The sequence below is a fragment of the Nothobranchius furzeri genome, chromosome 18 (genome assembly GCF_043380555.1).
Source record: "Nothobranchius furzeri strain GRZ-AD chromosome 18, NfurGRZ-RIMD1, whole genome shotgun sequence".
NCBI lineage: Eukaryota > Metazoa > Chordata > Actinopteri > Cyprinodontiformes > Nothobranchiidae > Nothobranchius > Nothobranchius furzeri.
Genome location: NC_091758.1, coordinates 32,810,369 through 32,828,734, shown reverse-complemented (window position 1 = coordinate 32,828,734; position 18,366 = coordinate 32,810,369). Strand labels below are relative to the sequence as shown.

The 18,366-nt window shown below is 39.4% G+C and overlaps 3 protein-coding genes across 3 annotated transcripts; 2 read left to right on the top strand and 1 right to left on the bottom strand.

Moving 5' to 3' along the window:
- The first annotated feature begins 1,794 nt into the window (after window positions 1-1,794).
- vash1 (vasohibin 1) lies at window positions 1,795-4,733 on the top strand. Its single transcript, XM_015970211.3, has 7 exons — window positions 1,795-2,161; window positions 2,264-2,352; window positions 2,774-2,830; window positions 3,075-3,149; window positions 3,429-3,810; window positions 4,230-4,339; window positions 4,471-4,733. Exons 1-7 carry the CDS (start codon window positions 1,940-1,942, stop codon window positions 4,538-4,540), a joined length of 1,005 nt encoding a protein of 334 aa, XP_015825697.1. The 5' UTR covers window positions 1,795-1,939; the 3' UTR covers window positions 4,541-4,733.
- Window positions 4,734-6,915: 2,182 nt separating this feature from the next.
- angel1 (angel homolog 1 (Drosophila)) lies at window positions 6,916-11,060 on the bottom strand. Its single transcript, XM_015970209.3, has 10 exons — window positions 10,956-11,060; window positions 9,118-9,883; window positions 8,781-9,007; window positions 8,635-8,704; window positions 8,119-8,561; window positions 7,892-8,039; window positions 7,696-7,806; window positions 7,552-7,585; window positions 7,283-7,446; window positions 6,916-7,195 (listed from the first exon to the last, which is right to left on the bottom strand). The coding sequence occupies exons 2-10, from the start codon at window positions 9,806-9,808 to the stop codon at window positions 7,035-7,037; spliced, it is 2,049 nt and encodes a 682-aa protein (XP_015825695.3). The 5' UTR covers window positions 9,809-9,883; window positions 10,956-11,060; the 3' UTR covers window positions 6,916-7,034.
- A 3,481-nt stretch (window positions 11,061-14,541) lies between these two features.
- Window positions 14,542-17,693, top strand: LOC107392043 (leucine-rich repeat-containing protein 74A). Its single transcript, XM_070546783.1, has 13 exons — window positions 14,542-14,650; window positions 14,786-14,961; window positions 15,045-15,152; window positions 15,262-15,355; window positions 15,430-15,479; window positions 15,580-15,661; window positions 15,771-15,856; window positions 15,923-16,117; window positions 16,208-16,303; window positions 16,382-16,525; window positions 16,618-16,722; window positions 16,857-16,942; window positions 17,087-17,693. Exons 1-13 carry the CDS (start codon window positions 14,542-14,544, stop codon window positions 17,691-17,693), a joined length of 1,938 nt encoding a protein of 645 aa, XP_070402884.1.
- Window positions 17,694-18,366: the final 673 nt, after the last annotated feature.

Sequence of the window (18,366 nt, the reverse complement as noted above, 5' to 3'; positions counted from 1 at the left end):
GTGTTTATTGCCTACCTTGTTCATAAAATAAGATAAATATACTTGGATCCAACAACTTTCCAGCATAGGTTTGTAGTTTCTAATCAAACATGTCAGATATAAAAATATAAGTTATTAGTTCAAAGATCATCGAGAAGAGCCAGTTGAAGTGGCTTGGGCATCTGGTCAGGATGCCTGCCTGGTGAGGGTTTCTGGGCATGTCCAACCGGGAGGAGGCTTAAAGGGAGACCCAGGACACGTTGGAGGGACTATGTCTCTCACCTGGCCAGGGAATGCCTTAGGATTTCCCTGGAGGAGCTGGCCCAAGTGGCTGGGGAGAGGGAAGTCTGGGCCTCTCGACTTAGGCTACTGCCCCCGCGACCCGACTCCGGATAAGCGGATGAAGATGGATGGATGGAGTTGATCAATAAATACCCAAGTACATCTTATAAACACTCAGACAGATTTTTAAGTCATATTTTGTTTTAAACAGGAAAAGCAATAAAGGATTTGTGTGTCACCAATGAATGTATACAATTCTCAAAAACAATTAGGTGAATAAATAAAATGCTACTGAATGCATGAGTAAATGCGTGATGATGCAGATTTAAAGTTTTTTAATCATATAAATGAAAATGTAAAATTATATGCAATATGATAATTGTATGGCTCAAAGAGCAAAAATGAATACAAATAAAATGTAATAACTAAATTTCAAAATCAATGAAAGTAGAACAAACATTTCTAAATAACTCTTATTCACAAACTTTAGTAACCTTCCAGTAGATAATGTATATTTGTTAGAGCAGTCCCACATAAATACGCACTGTATAATACATTTTGTGACAAGACTGCAGTGAAAATAAATGTACATTTAAGTACTTAATATATATAAATATATATATTCCACACTTCACAATGTTTTGCTCATAATTATTTAACCGTGTGGCGATTTTTATAAGCAAACTTTGATTACAGAATCCATGCCTCAGAAAACTAAATCTGCTACGACTTCGTTTTTTAATCTCTGCCAGACTGTCATTTTGCCAAACCTAACACACACACACACACACAGAGAGAGAGAGAGAGAGAGAGAGAGAGAGAGAGAGAGAGAGAGAGAGAGAGAGAGAGAGAGAGAGAGAGAGAAGTAAAAACTAAGAAAATCTCACCCCGAGACATGTTTAAAAGTTGACAGCCCAGAAATGATATCTGAAAGCTGAAAAAGGTTTCTTGGACACGTGTCTATTTAAAAGTTAGTTGAGAATCGTACAAGCGGTCGCACTTGAATGCAGCACACCAAAAACTGAGATCATGCGGAGTCCCGCGCATGCGCACTCATCGGAAATCGGGGAGCGTCTGAGCGGCTCGCAGGACTCGGAAGAAGCAGAAGGAGCATCTGCAGGAAACAATGAATCTGATTATTTGAAGGGGGCATATTTAGTGAGCGAACAAGATGGATATGTGTCGGGTTGGGACATTGGGATCATAACAGGGTTCGGGTTTGTTGGATATTTTCAGCGTGAACGATTTCTATCGGTGCGGGAAATAAGACGTTCTAATACTTGCTGCCTGCAGTGTAATCTAGTGAATGAACTGCGTTGTGTTGGCGACGTTATGAATGTTTTTATTTTTTATTTGGTAGGTTAAAGCTTCGCATCTTATTAATTTTCATCAATAGCTGCATATTAGATGGCCTTTGGAGTCGTATTTATTCCAAAACCAAATGCTTTTTTACTGTATTTTTTAATGACTGCTTCATCCACCTGCTTGAGCAATCAAAGAGCTATTTAACTCCCCTTCTAACCACAAATGCATTGATGCTATAATCTCCTGGATGTCATGAGTTGACCATCTGCTGTTTAAACCCATTTGTACTTACAAGCTGATTAACCAGTTAAAGGATCCGTGGCACCTTCATCACCATTAGTCATCAGCTGTGCTGCAGGCTGGTCAGGGAGGGATGCTGAAGGCCACAGTGAGCTCAGTGGAGGAGAAAGATGATGAGCAGGAGGATGAAGGCGAAGAGGAGTTGAGGGATGGGGGAGTGCCTTTCTTTGTGAACAGAGGAGGCCTCCCAGTGGACACGGAGACTTGGGAGAGGATGTGGAGACATGCGGCTAGAATCCATCCGACTGGTGAAGCATTAGCGAAGGAGATAAGAGGAGTCTCTGACCTGCCCAAGGTAAAGTTATAAATATAAATCTAACACGGTATTTTATTCATTTCATTAGCACAAGGCTAGACTCTTGAGCCACAACCACTATTGTTATTGTTTGTCCAACAGATTCCAGTACCAAGTGTGCCTACATACCAACCCACAACTACTATCCCACAACGCCTGGAAGCCATACAAAAGTACATCAGGGAATTGCAGTATCCTTCAATACATCTTTAACAACCAATTACAGCTTTTATTATGACAAATCAAGAACTTTAAAATCATTTTTGTCTGAATTGCACAACTTAATGGCCCTGTTTGTTATTTCTGCACTAATTTTTGCTCTAACTGAAGAAGTTTGTGCATTTTGACAAAATGTATTTGTTTTCTTATAACATAGGTTGATGTAGAGTCTGCGTTCCAGAACCTCAGAGAAGATATTTATAATAGTGTCTTAATTTATAATTTATCTGCTGCCTATATATATATATATATATATATATATATATATATATATATATATATATATATATATATATATCAAAACACACTTTAGTGATTAAATTATTCTTGTATGCATCTTTGTAGCACATGGATTGCCATATTTTACTTTTTGACCTTAACTGTATCCTACAGGTACAATCACACAGGGACACAGTTTTTTGAGATAAAGAAAAGCCGTCCTCTTACTGCGTGAGTTACCTCACTGACAGGCTGTGGTGTCAGAGGTGGTGTTTGCTGCTGTTTTAAGGTTTCAGCCACTAACAACAGATGCATGTGGATTAGCTGTGTCTCTGGGCTTTGTGAGAAGCTACTAATGTCAGTCAGCTTGCTTTATTAGATTTACTGTTACTCTGGCTTGTGGAAAAGGCTTTTGAATGCACAAACGTGACTGGTTCACTGTTATGTCTTATTTTAAATATTTTTTTCTTCACAGGTTATTGGACATTGCTAAGGAGATGACACGAGAAGCTCTGCCAATCAAATGCTTGGAAGCGGTGATCCTGGCAATGTATCTTTAAACACACAAGCAGATTCAGATTTAACCAATCTGATCACTGAATTTTGGCCACTGAAGTGAGGAATGTTTTTTAGGTTCAAAATATATTCTAAATGTGTTAAAATAAACTGATTTCCCACATGGTTTGGGGAATGCCTCCTTCTAGATCTTTCAACAACAAGCTGATATTTCTGTATGACATCAGGTTACTGGGAAGCTTGACTGAAAATGCATATTTGCATTTAGGAATTAGGGAACAGATGTTCATTTCCTTGACTCGTCTCAATCCAGTTACCTCACCAACAACATGCCCGGTGTGGAGCGCTTCCCCCTCAGCTTCAAGTCTCACTTCTCAGGGAACCACTTCTACCACATTGTGCTTGGAGTTCACAGCGGGGGGCGCTTCGGTGCGCTGGGCATGAGCCGAAGGGAGGACCTCATGTTCAAGCCCCTGGAATTCCGAACACTGATGGAATTGGTTCAGGAATTCGAGGGAGCCTACAGGGGCTACTGGCACACCCTGCGCAAGATCAAGATTGGCCAGTATGTGTCCCATGACCCTCACAGCGTAGAGCAGATAGAGTGGAAACACTCGATACTGGATGTGGACAAGCTGAGCAAGGAGGAGCTAAGGAAAGACCTGGAGAGACACACTCGGGACATGAGGCTAAAGGTACGTTTATGTGATGCACATTTGTAGTTTGGGTGCTTTCACGAACACAAACTAGCAGCTAACAATCTAAACCAACAAAAAAAGAATGGAAAAATCTTGTCGTCCTGACCTTTCTGAAAAAGGTTTCTTGGACACGTGTCTTTTTACAGTGACCAAGTTAAGCAGAAAAGCAAGTTCTCTCATGTTTCTCCCTCATCACCTTCCATGAAAGGATAATGCATCGCGTGTCATAGAACTAATGCAATGATCGCTTTGTGCACTGATGGCCCAGTCCATCAATCACAGTTATTTTATACCGAGTGCTCTGCAGAAATCACTTTAAAAGCATAAGTGAAACCCACACTGGACAAAAACCTCGTTATTTCACAGGGGTAGTGTTGTAAAGTGATCAAAATCTGACTGTTGAATTGTTTTTACAGATAGGGAAACCTGCACCCCCCTCTCCCACAAAAGACAGACGAAACAGTATGGGTTCACCCCTTAAAGGACCAAACAGCCCCTTCCGGAGGATCAGCCGAGTTGAGAGACGGTAGGATTGATTGTGTGAAAAGAGCGTAAACTAACTAGGATTTCACAGAGCTGAACCTTCTGCAGACATATTTAGTCAAAATAGTTTACGAACAAACTTTCCTTTGTAATATTTTTGTGTTTTTGTTGCAGTCCCTCTGGAGAGAGAAAGGTTTTGGATCAAAAATCAGCAGATATTAATGGATACCAGATTCGAGTGTGAAGAAGGAATTGTGTTTGCTTGTTTAATGAAGGCCAGTAAGGGACTTATTGTCTACACACAGACCTATTCACTGGATGCACTGTTGAATTGGTAATGCAACTTTACTTCCTGTGGTTGTTTTCAGGCTTTTCGCAGATATTGGTGCCGACAGTGCTCCTAATGATTAAAACAGTGTAAAGCTGTAGAATAGTTTCTATTTAATAAATGCAGTTTTTCTATAAATGACATAAAATCTTTTTGTCTGCAGCTAGGTGTTACTGCAGCCATTATATTGTTAATTATGGGGTGCCATTTGTAAAGTCAGATAGTCATAACTTAACATAAATATTTTTGGGTAATCATAAGTTATTTTTTTCACTATCTTATTTATACATTTATAAATGTTAAAAGTTCAAGACTAAATAGTTAGCAAGCTAAATATTTAACTTCAAGTTAAATATTTATTTTACAAACTAAATATTTAGGTCAGACCTAAGTAGTTTGTGAAAGAAATATTTAATGTATTAACTAAATATTTAATTTGGAGCTAAATATTTAGTTTACAAACTAAATAATTAGCTTCAATTCAAATAATTATTTTCCAAAATAAATATTTTGATCCCAGCCAAATATTTATTTTGGGGCAAATTCTAAACATTGCTTTTTGCTAACCAAATGTTTAGCTCCAAATCAATATTTATCTGGGATCTAAAAAAATGATTTGGAAAAATAAATATTTTGTTTGGAGCTGAATCTTTAGTTTGTAAACAAAACATTTAAATTGAATATTTACTTAGTAAATTAAATATTTTACAAACTAAATATTTAGGTCAAACCTAAATATTTAGTTTGGAAATGAAAATTTTAACTCTAAATTAAATATTTTGCTTGTTAACTTAATTTTTAGTTGGGATCTTTAACATTTACAATATTTATAAATGTTTGAATAACATGCTGAAAATAGGACTTTAAAAAATTCAATCCCATTTTTTTCTCCTAAGATAAACTAAATAACTTAAATTATTAATGATAAATTATTACTGTTTAACTTAACAAATGTCACCCCATAGTTAATACGCAAAGACTGTGTGTGTATTGTTAAATCCACTAGATCACAAGTGTAGTAACTAGTTTAAAAACTAATATCCTTGTGCCTTGAGCTAAAATGGAAGAAAAACACTAATATTGACTTGGGTTAGCATGTTTAGCGCCCTGCTTTGTGAGATGGAACTATATCGAAGTGTAATAAGGCATCACCTTTTTAAAGACAATGTCATCAGTACCAACCTTCACTGCGTTTAATCTATATGTAAAAGATTAAAAGTCTATTATGTGTGGTAAATTTTCTCAGTACTGATTCAAATTTTTATTGTAGCAACTTTCACTTGCCTTAAGTGATACCAGTCTGACTTCCATTCAGTCATAGGTGTAAAGTATTTTTTACAGCACTTTTATTCAATTGTTTATGCTTTTAATTGACAATTCTGTCACTTTTATACTACCTACAGTGTTTGTAATCACTAGTGAACACTGAATATTCATGTTGCTGCTATGGTTGACATTTTTATATGTTTACTGGATGTTGTTCACTTTGATTCCAGTGTTCTGTAATGCAAATGACTTGCAAAATCACAATAAAGGGTCACTTGAGAGTTTTATGAACTTGTGGTTTAAAAAACTGGCTGAAACACAAATTTAAGAAAGTTAACCACATAACAGGAAGAGCATCAATCTTATGACTGTTCCTGTTGTAGCAGAAATTTACTCCAACGTAGAATGATTAGATCCACAATTCTATTTGATTAAGTTGTTGAAAATTTAACAATTTTCATGTAAAGAATGCCATTATCTGGTGCACCAGTATGACAAAGATAAGCAAGCACATCATATTCAATAAAAATAATTTTTCCACCTGTAATTGATGTGGTGATGGTGACAGTGGTGGTCTGAGGGACTGGTGGTGCTGATGGTGGCAGCCTATCAGTGCACCCCAGGGCAGCTGTGGCTACGGTGTAGCTCATCACAAACAATGTGTAAATGACTTGTGTTGTAAAGCACTTTGGGGGGGGTATAGGAATATAAGGCACGAAAAACAACAAGCCATTTACCATGTCAAAAATTATTTCAACCCCCAAGTGACCAAACAATGCTTGCGTGAATTGGTTTCAGGTATTAAAGTAGTCTGTCGAGACGATACTCAAGACCCATCTACCCATCATGATGCATTAAAGCTCAACTGTGTATGGATTATTCATGCATGCATTCATGACAAGTGCACACTGACAAAGTGGGATGAGAGCACCACAGCTCACATCTAGGTCATGATTACAGCCGTAGACTAGATAGGACGTCCTCAAATGCATTTGATTGACTCAATCATGAATTCAGGCAAAATATGAACTACATTAATGGCAAATTTTTATTTTATTGCAAACCACATTTGCCCAAAAATATTCATCATAAAACTAAAAAATCAAGTTTTACTTCAGCTGGGAACATAAAGAAGCTTGTTCTTTCACTCAGCATTAATATCCAGCTGGAATCGGGCGAGCAGACTGAGATGGTCTGAGGGGAAAATGTGATTGGGAAGACCATTCATCGACCACAAGACGTCTTCAGACAGTAGAGACAGAAAGCCAGTGAGCTTTAGCCCTTCCCCTGCAGACTTCCCATAGGCTAGGGGAAAATAAGGAACAATCATGTGAGCCGTTAGAAATAAGACATTAAAAACAACATCAGCGACTTGCAGTTTTATTTTTGTACCTTTTTGATCAGGAGCAAAGTCACGTTTTGGAGAATAAAAGATGTAGTCGACAGTATTTCCTCCTTCAGCGTGCAGGGTTGTGATTTCTGGACAGCCAGATCTGGGAAGAAAGTGTTTATAGACCGACTCTAGGTCCAACATGTGTCTGAGAATGTGTCTGAACCTGGAAAACAAAAGCAATACTTTCATTTATTTAGGTTTCTTTTTTTATTTACAGGTTTTTAAACATTTATCCAGTAAAACACAAAAAATCTTTCGGTTCATTCACCGTTTATCTTGCTGTTGATCATCCCTCGAATTCTCTGTGCTCAATGAGAAATAAAATCAGGATAAAAATTAAAAAAAAGAAAGTTTCAGCTGTTTAATCTTTTTTTATATATATTTTGCTCACAGTACAACATTTCAGACTCACCTGGGTTGATGTTAGTTACTCCTGGAATCAAGATCAGGTCTTGGGGACGAACACACGCGGCTGGACAATAGCGAAACTGCAGAATAAACTCACGAGTGTACTGACGTTTCTCTACATCGGAAGAACAGTGAAATGAAGGAAGGTCAAAACATAGGAACCTTCTACTTGGATAAATATAAAACCATCAATCACAGACCTGACTTCTGACTTGTGCTCTCAGAAGTATGATTGTTGGTGTTTGCGGTGTACTGGCAGAGGTCATTGATTCCCAGAGAGTTGGGCCACAAAGGAGCCCGCAGATGGCGATAACAATGCTTATTTGACTGGTCCTCCTGGCCTGATATCTGTTCGACACAAATAAATTACTGAAAAGATCAAAAGCTTGGCATGCACAAAAACTATGAAGTCCTTGTGTTTTCTCACCATGTTTGCCGGCAGACCCTGATAGTAGAGCTCACCGGTAATGATCAGCTGGTGCAGAGGCATGTGCGGAACAGAGTTAAAGTCCCCACACACCACAACATTACAGTGTTCACCCTTGGCCTTGCAGGACTTGACCACGGCATCGATTTCTGCCAGCAAAATGGCTAACTGTGCCAACTTCACATCCCCTTTTTTAGGGTTGAAGAGCAGGTGTGTGTTGGCTACACACAGCGGTGGGCCCACCGCCGTCACCACTGCTTCCTGGACTATCAGTGGCCGAATAAGTAAAACGATACCCACATTGTGACGGTCTAACATCTCCAGCTCAGGTCGGAAGAACTCCAATTTAGTGACAGCAACTTCAGCGAAGCACGTGCTACGATAGCAAGTAGCACAGCCATCGGTCTTGGTCCCTGTCCGACGTTTGTACACACAGGTGTAGCCTGGACAACAAAAACAGATGTTTTATTTTGTCACAACCTCCCACACAATCTCTGCTCCTTTGTTTCGTCTTACCCATCTGAGAAAGGGCTGGATACAGCTGTTCATGGTAGTGGTTCTCCTGAACCTCTTGAAGACACAAAATCTACATACAGGTGAACACATACCAAATACTAGTGAAACATTAGACACAAAATACTTTTTTTTTAATGTAAACTCACATCTGGAGTCCAGTTTTCTATTTCTTTTAGAAGCAGGCTGCAGCGGTAAGTCCAGTCCAGCACCTCTAGGGGGCACTGCACGTACAGCTGCTTGTTGGCCTCCAACAGGTCTTGAGCAAGGATGTTGTAGGACATCACAGTGAAGTCCATGGACATTTTTTTGACTGAGAAAGGGATCAGAGAACTCTGATCCTTTTGATTGCACTCATCCCACTCTCTCCACACAACTGGATGAAGAACAAACAGGAATATGAATATAAAGCTGCATTTCAAATTACATGGATAAAAACAGACAAATGGCAAACTCTTGATCAAATAAAAATGTTTGTTTTATTACCTTCAAATGGCATGGTCAGCTCCAGTTGAGGATAATAGCTTGCAACAGGAAAGTGCCACAGAGGGCACTGCACTTCTTGTGTTAGGCCAGGCCCCGCAGGAAAGTGCCAACTGGTTTGTGCATCAAGCTGCACGCCAACATCAAGATGTGGTTGGGTGTTGAAGAGAAGGGGGTTTAACAAAACCCCTTCGTTACCAGCCGCATTGGAGTTCACATCTCCAGAGAGAATCACATATTCATCCCAGCATTCCGTCGCTTCAAATACAGTTTTATCTTCGAGTCGTTTATCTCCAGAACAGCCAGAGTTGCTCTCCTCAGCTTGAACTCGAACCATGTTTGAGGTTTCAGACGGTTTTAGTTTTTGTGCTTGACAGGCATGTTTATGTATGCCTTCCTCTGTCTGCAGGTAAGTTAACTGTACCAACAGTTCTTCCTGTGGACTGATGCCACCAGCGTTAATGCCTTCACCATCTGTGCATTTTGTCATATGGTGTCCGACTATTTCACCATCCTCCAGTTTGGGAGGTTCTACTTTTTCCTTTGATGCAGAATGGATCTCACACGTATTTGCAGCTACGTCATTGATTGTGTCCTTTTGCAGGACAGCCATCAGTGGTTCCTCGTTCGTGACAAGTTGAGTTTTTTCCCCCTTAAGGCTAGACTCATTTACAGTATATTTTGTATCTCCCATTATTTCTCCCCTTTAGGTGGTGGTGCCACCATCTCACATTGTCCTGTCATTAACCACCACCTTTATTTGAGATTTCTAAAAAGAAACAAAAAGGTAATCATTAATTTCACAAAACACATTTGGTCAATTAGCATCTCTTTTCAAAAAGGAGATAATGCAATTAAAGCATAAGCTTTTATTATACGCATGTCTATGAACTCAACCACTTTCTGCAACCTGTGGTTCGTATTTGGCTCTGTAGACCCTTTAAAGTTGCTTTTTGTAGCTTTCACTTTAAGTGCCATGAATAGACGTTGTGCTTATTTAAACTAACGATACAAAAATGTGGCATTAGCAGTTCTGGTCTGCAGATATTTGCAGAGAAAGTGAAATAAGTTTCCATAGCAGAGAGGCTAATACAAAAAGTTAAAGGTGTCAGAGTGAATTAAATCTTACTAACTGAAATCAATAATTAGATCAACTATTATAAACAAGGGTGCAACCCCCCCCCCCCCCCCCCAACCACACACACACACACACGCACATTTTTTGTGTTTAAAATTTCAATATTAATAAACAAACAAATAAATATGGTCACTTATCTTGTAAATAGAGGTTGTGATCTTTAGAGGACAACTAATTCATAAAACATTATTTTATGGTTGCACTTTCGACATTCAATGTAATTTAATCCTGTATCTCTGAAATGACTAGCTCTCTGTTTAATTAAAAAGAGGAAGAGCATGGCAGGCCAGGCTATAAAAGGACAACAGGTTTTGCTAACTTAAGAGGAAAGTTTATTTTTGAGCAAGTTATATTTAGTAGGTCAGCTGGTTTAAAATGTCCCTCGGGAGCTTGAATTTATGGGGTTAAAAGGTTAGAAGTGCAAAAACAAACTATTTGCATCCCTCCAAACACTGGAGTAAACGTACGTTTGAAAACCAAAACACCTCGTGTTAGACTGAGCCCTATCTATAAATGCTAACAAACTATAAAAACTTACTTTGTCACCGTTGCACCAAGAAAACACCGCCACGTTAGCAGCATAAGCGTTCAGTTAAAAATAATTAGCACGTTTCAAAAACGGACAAGAGACAAAGACTGAAAATCAAACGGAAAACAGTTCACAAAAGTGTTTAAATAATCTGAATATCAACAGGAAACGTACCGAAATAAAGGGTAGAGCCATGTGAGATGTCTGTGGGTAGAGTAGAGCAACAACAAACCACTAAACGTGATTTCTCCCTTAAATCTGCGCACGCGTATTTGTGACGTAGTCCAGTAGCGTCAGTGTTTTGTTTAGTATTTATCTGGTATTTATGCTTTGTTTCTAACGTTGAAGGAGTGAATAAAATAGCTAATTACATCGAAAATGTCAAATAAATTAACAATGATAATCAATATTATTTATTTATTTATTTATTTATTTATTTATTTATTTATTTATTTATTTATTTATTTGTTTGTTTGTTTGTTTATATTATTGTGGTTTCAATGACATGTCAAAATCAATCCACTATTCTAAGGCAGTTTCAGGGTTACTTTAAGGAGAGCATCCTTCTAGTGATGCTAGCTGTTCCCAATGCACGTTTAAAAAGCCGTGGAGAGAGGGCTTTCTCTGTCTGTGCACCGAAGCTGTGGAACGCATTACCACTGCTAGTGAGGCTAGCACCAACAGCTAGCATTTTTAAATCACGCCTGAAAACTCACTACTTCAACCTAGCTTATACAACATAATTATGAACCTCACTGACATCTGCACTGTTTATAAACTGACCCCACAATTATCAACTTCCGTACTATTGAGGTTCTTTGTAAAATGTTTTTTCCTATTTTTACTTCACCCTGTGTCTTAATGATTTTTAGCTGTTATTTTTGGGAATTTTGTTGTATTTCCTTTTTATCTTTTATCTGTGTTCGACATGTTTATATAACGCCTGTTTAATTAACCAACATTTTTAGTGTACAGCGCCTTGTTTGGTTGTAATGCCTTGTGAATGCTCTTTATAAATAAAATTGGATTGGATGGATTGGATTGGATTGGATCTTTGATAAGCTCCGTAATGGAGACCCTTTCTTCAGATGGGATGGGCAGGTCTTTTTTTCTTTATTCTTGATGATGATGTCTGGCCTGTTACTGGTATGTACTCTGACCTGGCTAAAGTGGGACAGCCTGACAGAATGTGGTCAATAGTTTCTTCATACTGGTTGCACATTCTGCAGGTGGGGTCTGTTCAGTCTTTCACGATCTTGCTGTGGTATGATCTTGTAGACAGGCTCTGGTCTTGTGCAACTATCAACATTCCTTCAGTTTCTGCCTTTAGTCATGCACTGCGTAGCCACTGATGGGTTTAATTTTTTTCCACATCTGCTCTTTTTACTCTTAATGGATATATTGTCCATGCATGGGCTTTTCTACCTATGTTCCTCTCATCCTTTTCTGGGCCCATTTCCTTGCTTCCTTTGTGGTTCTCTTGGAAAAGCTTGTTACTCTTTCTTGCTCATTGCCTCTTCAGATGTTCAGTTCATGTGCATATCTGGTAGCTTCTTTTGTGATGGTGTACAACTTCTTGGTAGCTCAATGTTGATGAACTAGGATCAGCAGGTTATCTTCTGTTGTTTCCAGATAGGTTTTCAGTCCCACTGTGGTTGTTTTGTAAGTCATCTCAAGCTGGTTGAGCCCTCTGCCTCCAATCTTTCTTGGTAGGTACATCCTTTCGACACCTGCCTTTGGGTGGTGCATTCTTTCAGAAGTCAGCAATTTTTGGTTTCTAGCTTATTTACTTCTTTAAGTAGCCAGCTGATGATATTAAAACAGTGTGTAACCACAGCAACAGCCAATAAGGTTAATAGCTTCGACCTTGTTTGCTGCATGAAGTTCACACTATAATACTCTTTTTTGAATTTTTTGTTTCCATGGCAGCATGTTGTATATCTCCTTCATTGACACCAAGATATTTATATGTATCTTGACTGAGCTCCATTATGACGGTCTCTTGGTTATATTGTATGTCTGATGTTGATGTCAGTTTTCCTCTTTTGAATGCTGCCCCTGCACATCCGTCAAGTCCACATTGCATGTGGCTGTCTTTACTGAAGAGCTTGACTATTTGCAGTAGTCCCTCCTGTTGGTTGTCATTTTTGGCAAAGGTCTTGAGGTAATCCACGTGGAAGAGGTGGTTGATCTTCTTACTTTGAATCTTGGGTGACGGTGGCACAGGAGTGCTCACCCCGTAAGGGGTTGCAGGTTCAAGACCCGCTCAGTCTGTCGCTGTCATTGTGTCCTTGGGCAAGACACTTAACCTGCTGGTGGTGGTCGGAGGGACCGGCGGCGCCTGTGTACGGCAGACTCGCCTCTGTCAGTGTGCCCCAGGGAAGCTGTGGCTACAGTGTAGCTCATCACCACCAGGGTGTGAATGTGTGTGTGAATGGGTGAATGACTGATTGTGTTGTAAAGCGCCTTGGGGGGTGTTCCAGGACTCTAGAAGGCGCTATATCAAATACAGGCTATTTACTATTTACCAAGTGAACATCATAGGGATCCTCTATAATCTCATACTTGTCTTAACGAAGTTGATGAATGTTGGTGAGATTCGGTAAAGTTCCATTACTTTGATGATCCATGAGTGTGGTACACTGTTGAAGGCTTTCCTGTAGTCTGCTCATGCTGTACTTGGGGTTTTTTTTCCCTCCCCTTGCTATCTTCCACTATCATCTTGTTGATCAGGAGTTGGGCCTTGCTACTGTAGCCTCCTCTCTTGCAGCCTTTTTGTTTTAGTGGTAGCATGTGTCAGGATCTGCTCCTACCCCTCTGACTCTTGGTCTCATCTGCCCCTTGTTATCCTGCCCATGTGTTCCTGATTGTTCCTTGTGTATTTATACTCCCTGTTCGCTCTTGTCCTTTGTCGGGTCATTGTTGGTTTCCACCCTGTTACGTTGCGCCTCTTGTATCATCCCACCTACCATCATTCATTAAATCTGTTTTATGTTACCTGAGCTGCATTTCTGCCTCCTGGTCCTGCTCCACCACACATGGATCCACCTCCACCCACACCGCATCATGACAGAACGTTGTTTTCGACGAAGATATATGTTCTCCCAGTGATGATGGTTTTGAGAATCTTGTAGGCTGTTGGTAAGCAGGTGATTGGTCTGTAGTTCTTAGAGTTGGTCTTGGGCAGCAGATATGTTAGCCATGTTGGGCTCTTCATCGGTGTTTTAATGATCTCTGTGTATTCTTATGAAATAACTTCATGTATGATTTCAAGATGTTTAAGCCAGAAATGTTGTACTTTGTCAACTCCAGGTGACTTTCAGTTATTATTATTATTATTATTATTATTAGTCAAGGCCACTATAAAATCATAACAATCTCAGAGAATTACGGAAAACTTTAAATAAACCCATAAACAGTTACAAAAGATGACTCAACATTTTTGTACAGTAAAACAGACACATTCATTTGAAAAGCGATGACATCAAAATACTCGTAATCATTTCACTTTTAAACAAAATAATCCATCATCTTACTTTTGTTGCATATCTTGCTTACTGTTTGTTTTGGTGGTAACCACACAGGTGCATTAATTGTTAATGCCGCTCTGCGTGGCACATAACCTGAGGACTAGAATTACCTGCAGCCCTGCACTCGTCTGTTCCATTTCACTGGTCTAGTTCTAACAGAAACAAACTCTTTCTGTATTTATTATTTCCTTAAATTATTCCTCCAAATACAATTTTGACAGGCGGCAACCATGTCGTCACTATCATTTGAGGACCTCAGTTTGGTAGATGATAACCGTCCATCACCAACTCGATTGCAAGACTCAGACTCTGAGTCAGACCAGGACTTGGAGTCAGGCGGTGAGTACTTTCTGTAGGGTTTTATTTCATTTTGAGTCATTTTTTAGCTTTGAGTGTAAAAGTGGGCTTTATTTTGCTAAACGTGCAAAGGGTTTCTAACTGCTACTTTCTTTTGATGGTTTTAATCATAAACAGAAAACATAAAAGTCAGCAAGGAGATGTCGGTAGCTGAGGTTTACCTGCAGGCCTGCAAGTTGGTCGGTGTGGTTCCGGTCTCCTACTTCATTAGAAACCTCGACTCTCCCACTATGACACTCACCCATCATGGTTTAGGACCTTTAGGGTGCAAGGCCCTTGCAATAGCTCTAGTGGTAAGTTTGCTGTTGCTGAGTGAGTCTGCCTTAAAAGATGAGTTAGATGGTTTTATGATATTTCAGTTTTTTTAATCTATTAGTCTGACATGCACATTAACACCCTGGAATTGGCTGATAATCACATTCAAGCTGAGGGAGTAAAATGTCTACTGGAGCTGTTGAGAGCTAATTTTACCATTCAGCACTTGGTATGTAAAACTAAAGCATGGCCACAAGAGGGCGCAAATAATAATTAAGATCATATTTTGAATAAATACACATTTCTTGTTTTATTTATCTTTTTGTTATTTTTTTCAGGACGTTTCCAACAATAACTTGACATCTGAAGGAGCAGAGCATGTTGCTAAACATTTACTAGACAGCATTTCATTAAAATCTCTAAAGCTTTCAGGTAACATGGAAGTATTTATGTGCATTACGTAGTAAACAAGTAAATGTCTTGCACATTTAAACTTGCTTTTGCAGGAAATGGATTCATCGATGAGGATGCAAAACTTTTTGCGGATGCACTGTCAGTAAGTCACCAGTAAAAGAAAGTTTTTCTGTGTTTTCTTATTTATTGTATTGTTTGTTTTTTAATATCAGTTCTGATATTTAGTTTAACTTTGCATTTAGGTCAATTCCAGGATTAAGGAACTTGACCTGAGTCACAATAAGTTTAGTGACAGAGGAGGGGTGCATTTAGGACAGCTTCTAGGTATGATCTCATTAAAACAATTTTTTTTTTTGGGGGGGGCGGGGGGGGGTTGCAAAAAGTTTACTATATTTTCATGATTTATTTGTTTAAACCTTCCAATTTCCTTCAGCAAACAACGAAGGCTTAGTGGTTCTTGACCTGAGCTGGAACAGCCTTAGAATGAAGGGAGCTGTGGCCTTTTCTGCTGGACTAAAGGTAAGTCTTTCATACCTCAACTGTTTATTATCTGGCTTAGTGGGAATAAATCGTGTCTGTGTTCAGGTGAACATTACTCTGAAACACCTCGACTTGTCCTGGAACTGTTTGGGGAATGAGGGAACCTTAGCTATAGGCGAGGCCCTAAGATTCAACAACACTCTGATGCATCTCAACCTCAGCAACAACTGCCTCACAGACGAGGGTGTCAGCATGCTCTGCAGGGGTCTCGAATACAACGGCATGCTCCGAGTCCTGCTGGTGGGTGAAACAAAGGCTGTGTCTGGTTACAACACAAACACAAACATGGCCCCAGTGATGCTGCAAAGTGAATTGTCTTTACCTCTGTAGCTGGCTTATAATTCTATAACAGTAGAGGGCGCTCTGACTCTGGTGAACTTGGTGAAGAACACACCTAAAACTGCTCTGGAGGAGATCGACATCTGTGTGAGTTTGGATCTCCAGCATCGCTACAACTTTACATGTAATAAATGATTTCACCATTTCATTTGGTATTGGAAACAGAACGTGCTGGTAAATGAGAACTTTGTGAATCTGTTGGAGATCACATGTCAGGATCGTCCAGGTTTGGATGTTCATTACGGAGGGGTTGGAGGATTTATCGCTAAGAAGCCACCAAAACGAGTTGATCCAATGAAAATCATCCAGGTTCGTTGGTTCTTACACGGATGAAAAATAACAATGACAGATATTTGTTTGCTCTATATTGTCATAATCATTTCTCCTAATTTTTTCTGAAGGATTATCTTGATGGCCGAAAAATGCGTCTGTGGGACTTCTTTAGGAACATTGATAAGGATGGCTTCATGCAAGTTCCTGTCTCAGACTTCAGGAAGGCAGTTCAGGTTTCCACACAAATGATCTCAAGTTTTGCAGGAATCATCTGAACTGACAAATCTCAGTGACAGAATTTGATAGAAGATCACTTTTGTTAAAGGGGGAACTTATTTATTGTATTGTTTGTGTTTGAAACTTTAAGCAATCGACTATTCCACTGAATCTGTACCAGATTGAAGAGTTGATTCAGAGACTTGATCGTGACGGGACAGGAATGGTGGATTACAGGTGAGCTTGTCCCTCTCTGGTTGTGCACACACTAGTTATAGGAATGTTTGATGACGAAGTGTGTTTTAGTTAGCTAACGGCTTTGTGAACGCTCATGTCCAAAGCAGCTGAAGAGGTTTTTAGTTTCACAATGTTATTTTTCAGGGGACTGGCAGACACAAGAAAACAAATGATGAGAGATCATCGACGTCAGCTCAAGAAGGTTGAATCTCGTCAGAAGAAGGAGAAGCAGAAGAGTGATCGCATCCTTAAAACTTTCCAGAGTGCCGTAGAGGCGGTCACACCTCGCAGTTCCATCATCATTTCTCCTGGAGATGCCAAAGAAGAATCAAATGGTCCCCAACCTTTTTCTGCCACCCCTCTCAGTTCTTGGCATCACATTGTCATGACCAACAGCAGTCGCTACTCTGTTTCCAATTTGAGTGGTGAGCAGATCCATCTGCCCATGCTGAGTGGCTCAGCGTCTTACCGTCCCACCAGCTCCCCAGCCATGCGCTCCCACTCCCAGCCCAACCTGCTGGCTAATTCCCCTCACTCAGCTCCAGGCAAGTCCACATCCGCTCAGGGCATTCGCTCTGATCCAGATATGGATCACAGCAAGCTAAGTCCTACCACCAACAGCCTGACCAGGTCCAGACCTGTTCTCAATGCAGAGCAGCCAAAGGGAAATGGCAAAACCAAGAAAATAAAGAAAAGAAAACCAAAGAAACTAGAAAAAAGCTTGAAGTCCTCTAAACAAGTTGAGAAGTAAACGTTTTATTGTGCTGTTTTTCTAATATATTATCCTTAAATAAAAACTACGTCTTCTTGTTTATTTTGCTTCTGGTCTCATGCCAATTAAAAAGGACATCCAAGGTCACCTTCAGGGGTCAAATACTTTACAAGACTTTAAAATATTTTGGAATGTCACAAACTCATGTAGAAACGAGATTAAAATTCCTTTCTTTGATCTAAAAAGCTTTCAATATTTTTAATTGATATTCCAAGTTTTATAATAATCACTTATAAAGAAACTCTCATTATTCACATCTTTTCACAGAAAGTAGTTTTGATGGATTGTTGCATCTTTTTGAGTCATTTTGATAGTTAACGTTTTTCTCCAAAAGAAGTAGTCTATGGTAAAAGTATAATTTGGATAATAAATCATAAAGACCACAACAATAAAGAAGACAGGCTCTAACAAATGGAAGGATCGAAGAGGAACAGTACCGTTTCATCTCCACCAGATGGGGGTGTTTCACTGTAGTAAAGAGGATACTCAGACGCGCTGAGCCAGTGGAGGACTAAAAATCGCTTCTGTATAATATAGAACCATTAAAATAAATGAAATCATCAAGGCGGCAAAAGGCCGCGCCTCTCTATAGCTGGTTTATACCATCGACATTTAAATATTGGACAAATGTGATTGGATATCAGCATACGCC

Bases quoted from the DNA above. Each gene is read 5' to 3' on its own strand.
- vash1 (XM_015970211.3), top strand. From the start codon at position 1,940: ATGCTGAAGGCCACAGTGAGCTCAGTGGAGGAGAAAGATGATGAGCAG. The intron at 3,150-3,428 runs GTATCTTTAAAC...GTCTCAATCCAG, and splicing joins GAAGCGGTGATCCTGGCAAT to TTACCTCACCAACAACATGC. The intron at 4,340-4,470 runs GTAGGATTGATT...TTTTTGTTGCAG, and splicing joins ATCAGCCGAGTTGAGAGACG to TCCCTCTGGAGAGAGAAAGG.
- angel1 (XM_015970209.3), bottom strand. From the start codon at position 9,808: ATGGGAGATACAAAATATACTGTAAATGAGTCTAGCCTTAAGGGGGAA. The intron at 9,008-9,117 runs GTAATAAAACAA...TTCTTCATCCAG, and splicing joins GCTGACCATGCCATTTGAAG to TTGTGTGGAGAGAGTGGGAT. The intron at 7,586-7,695 runs GTGAGTCTGAAA...CATTGAGCACAG, and splicing joins AGTAACTAACATCAACCCAG to AGAATTCGAGGGATGATCAA.
- LOC107392043 (XM_070546783.1), top strand. From the start codon at position 14,542: ATGTCGTCACTATCATTTGAGGACCTCAGTTTGGTAGATGATAACCGT. The intron at 14,962-15,044 runs GTAAGTTTGCTG...TTAATCTATTAG, and splicing joins CCCTTGCAATAGCTCTAGTG to TCTGACATGCACATTAACAC. The intron at 16,526-16,617 runs GTTCGTTGGTTC...TTTTTTCTGAAG, and splicing joins ATCCAATGAAAATCATCCAG to GATTATCTTGATGGCCGAAA.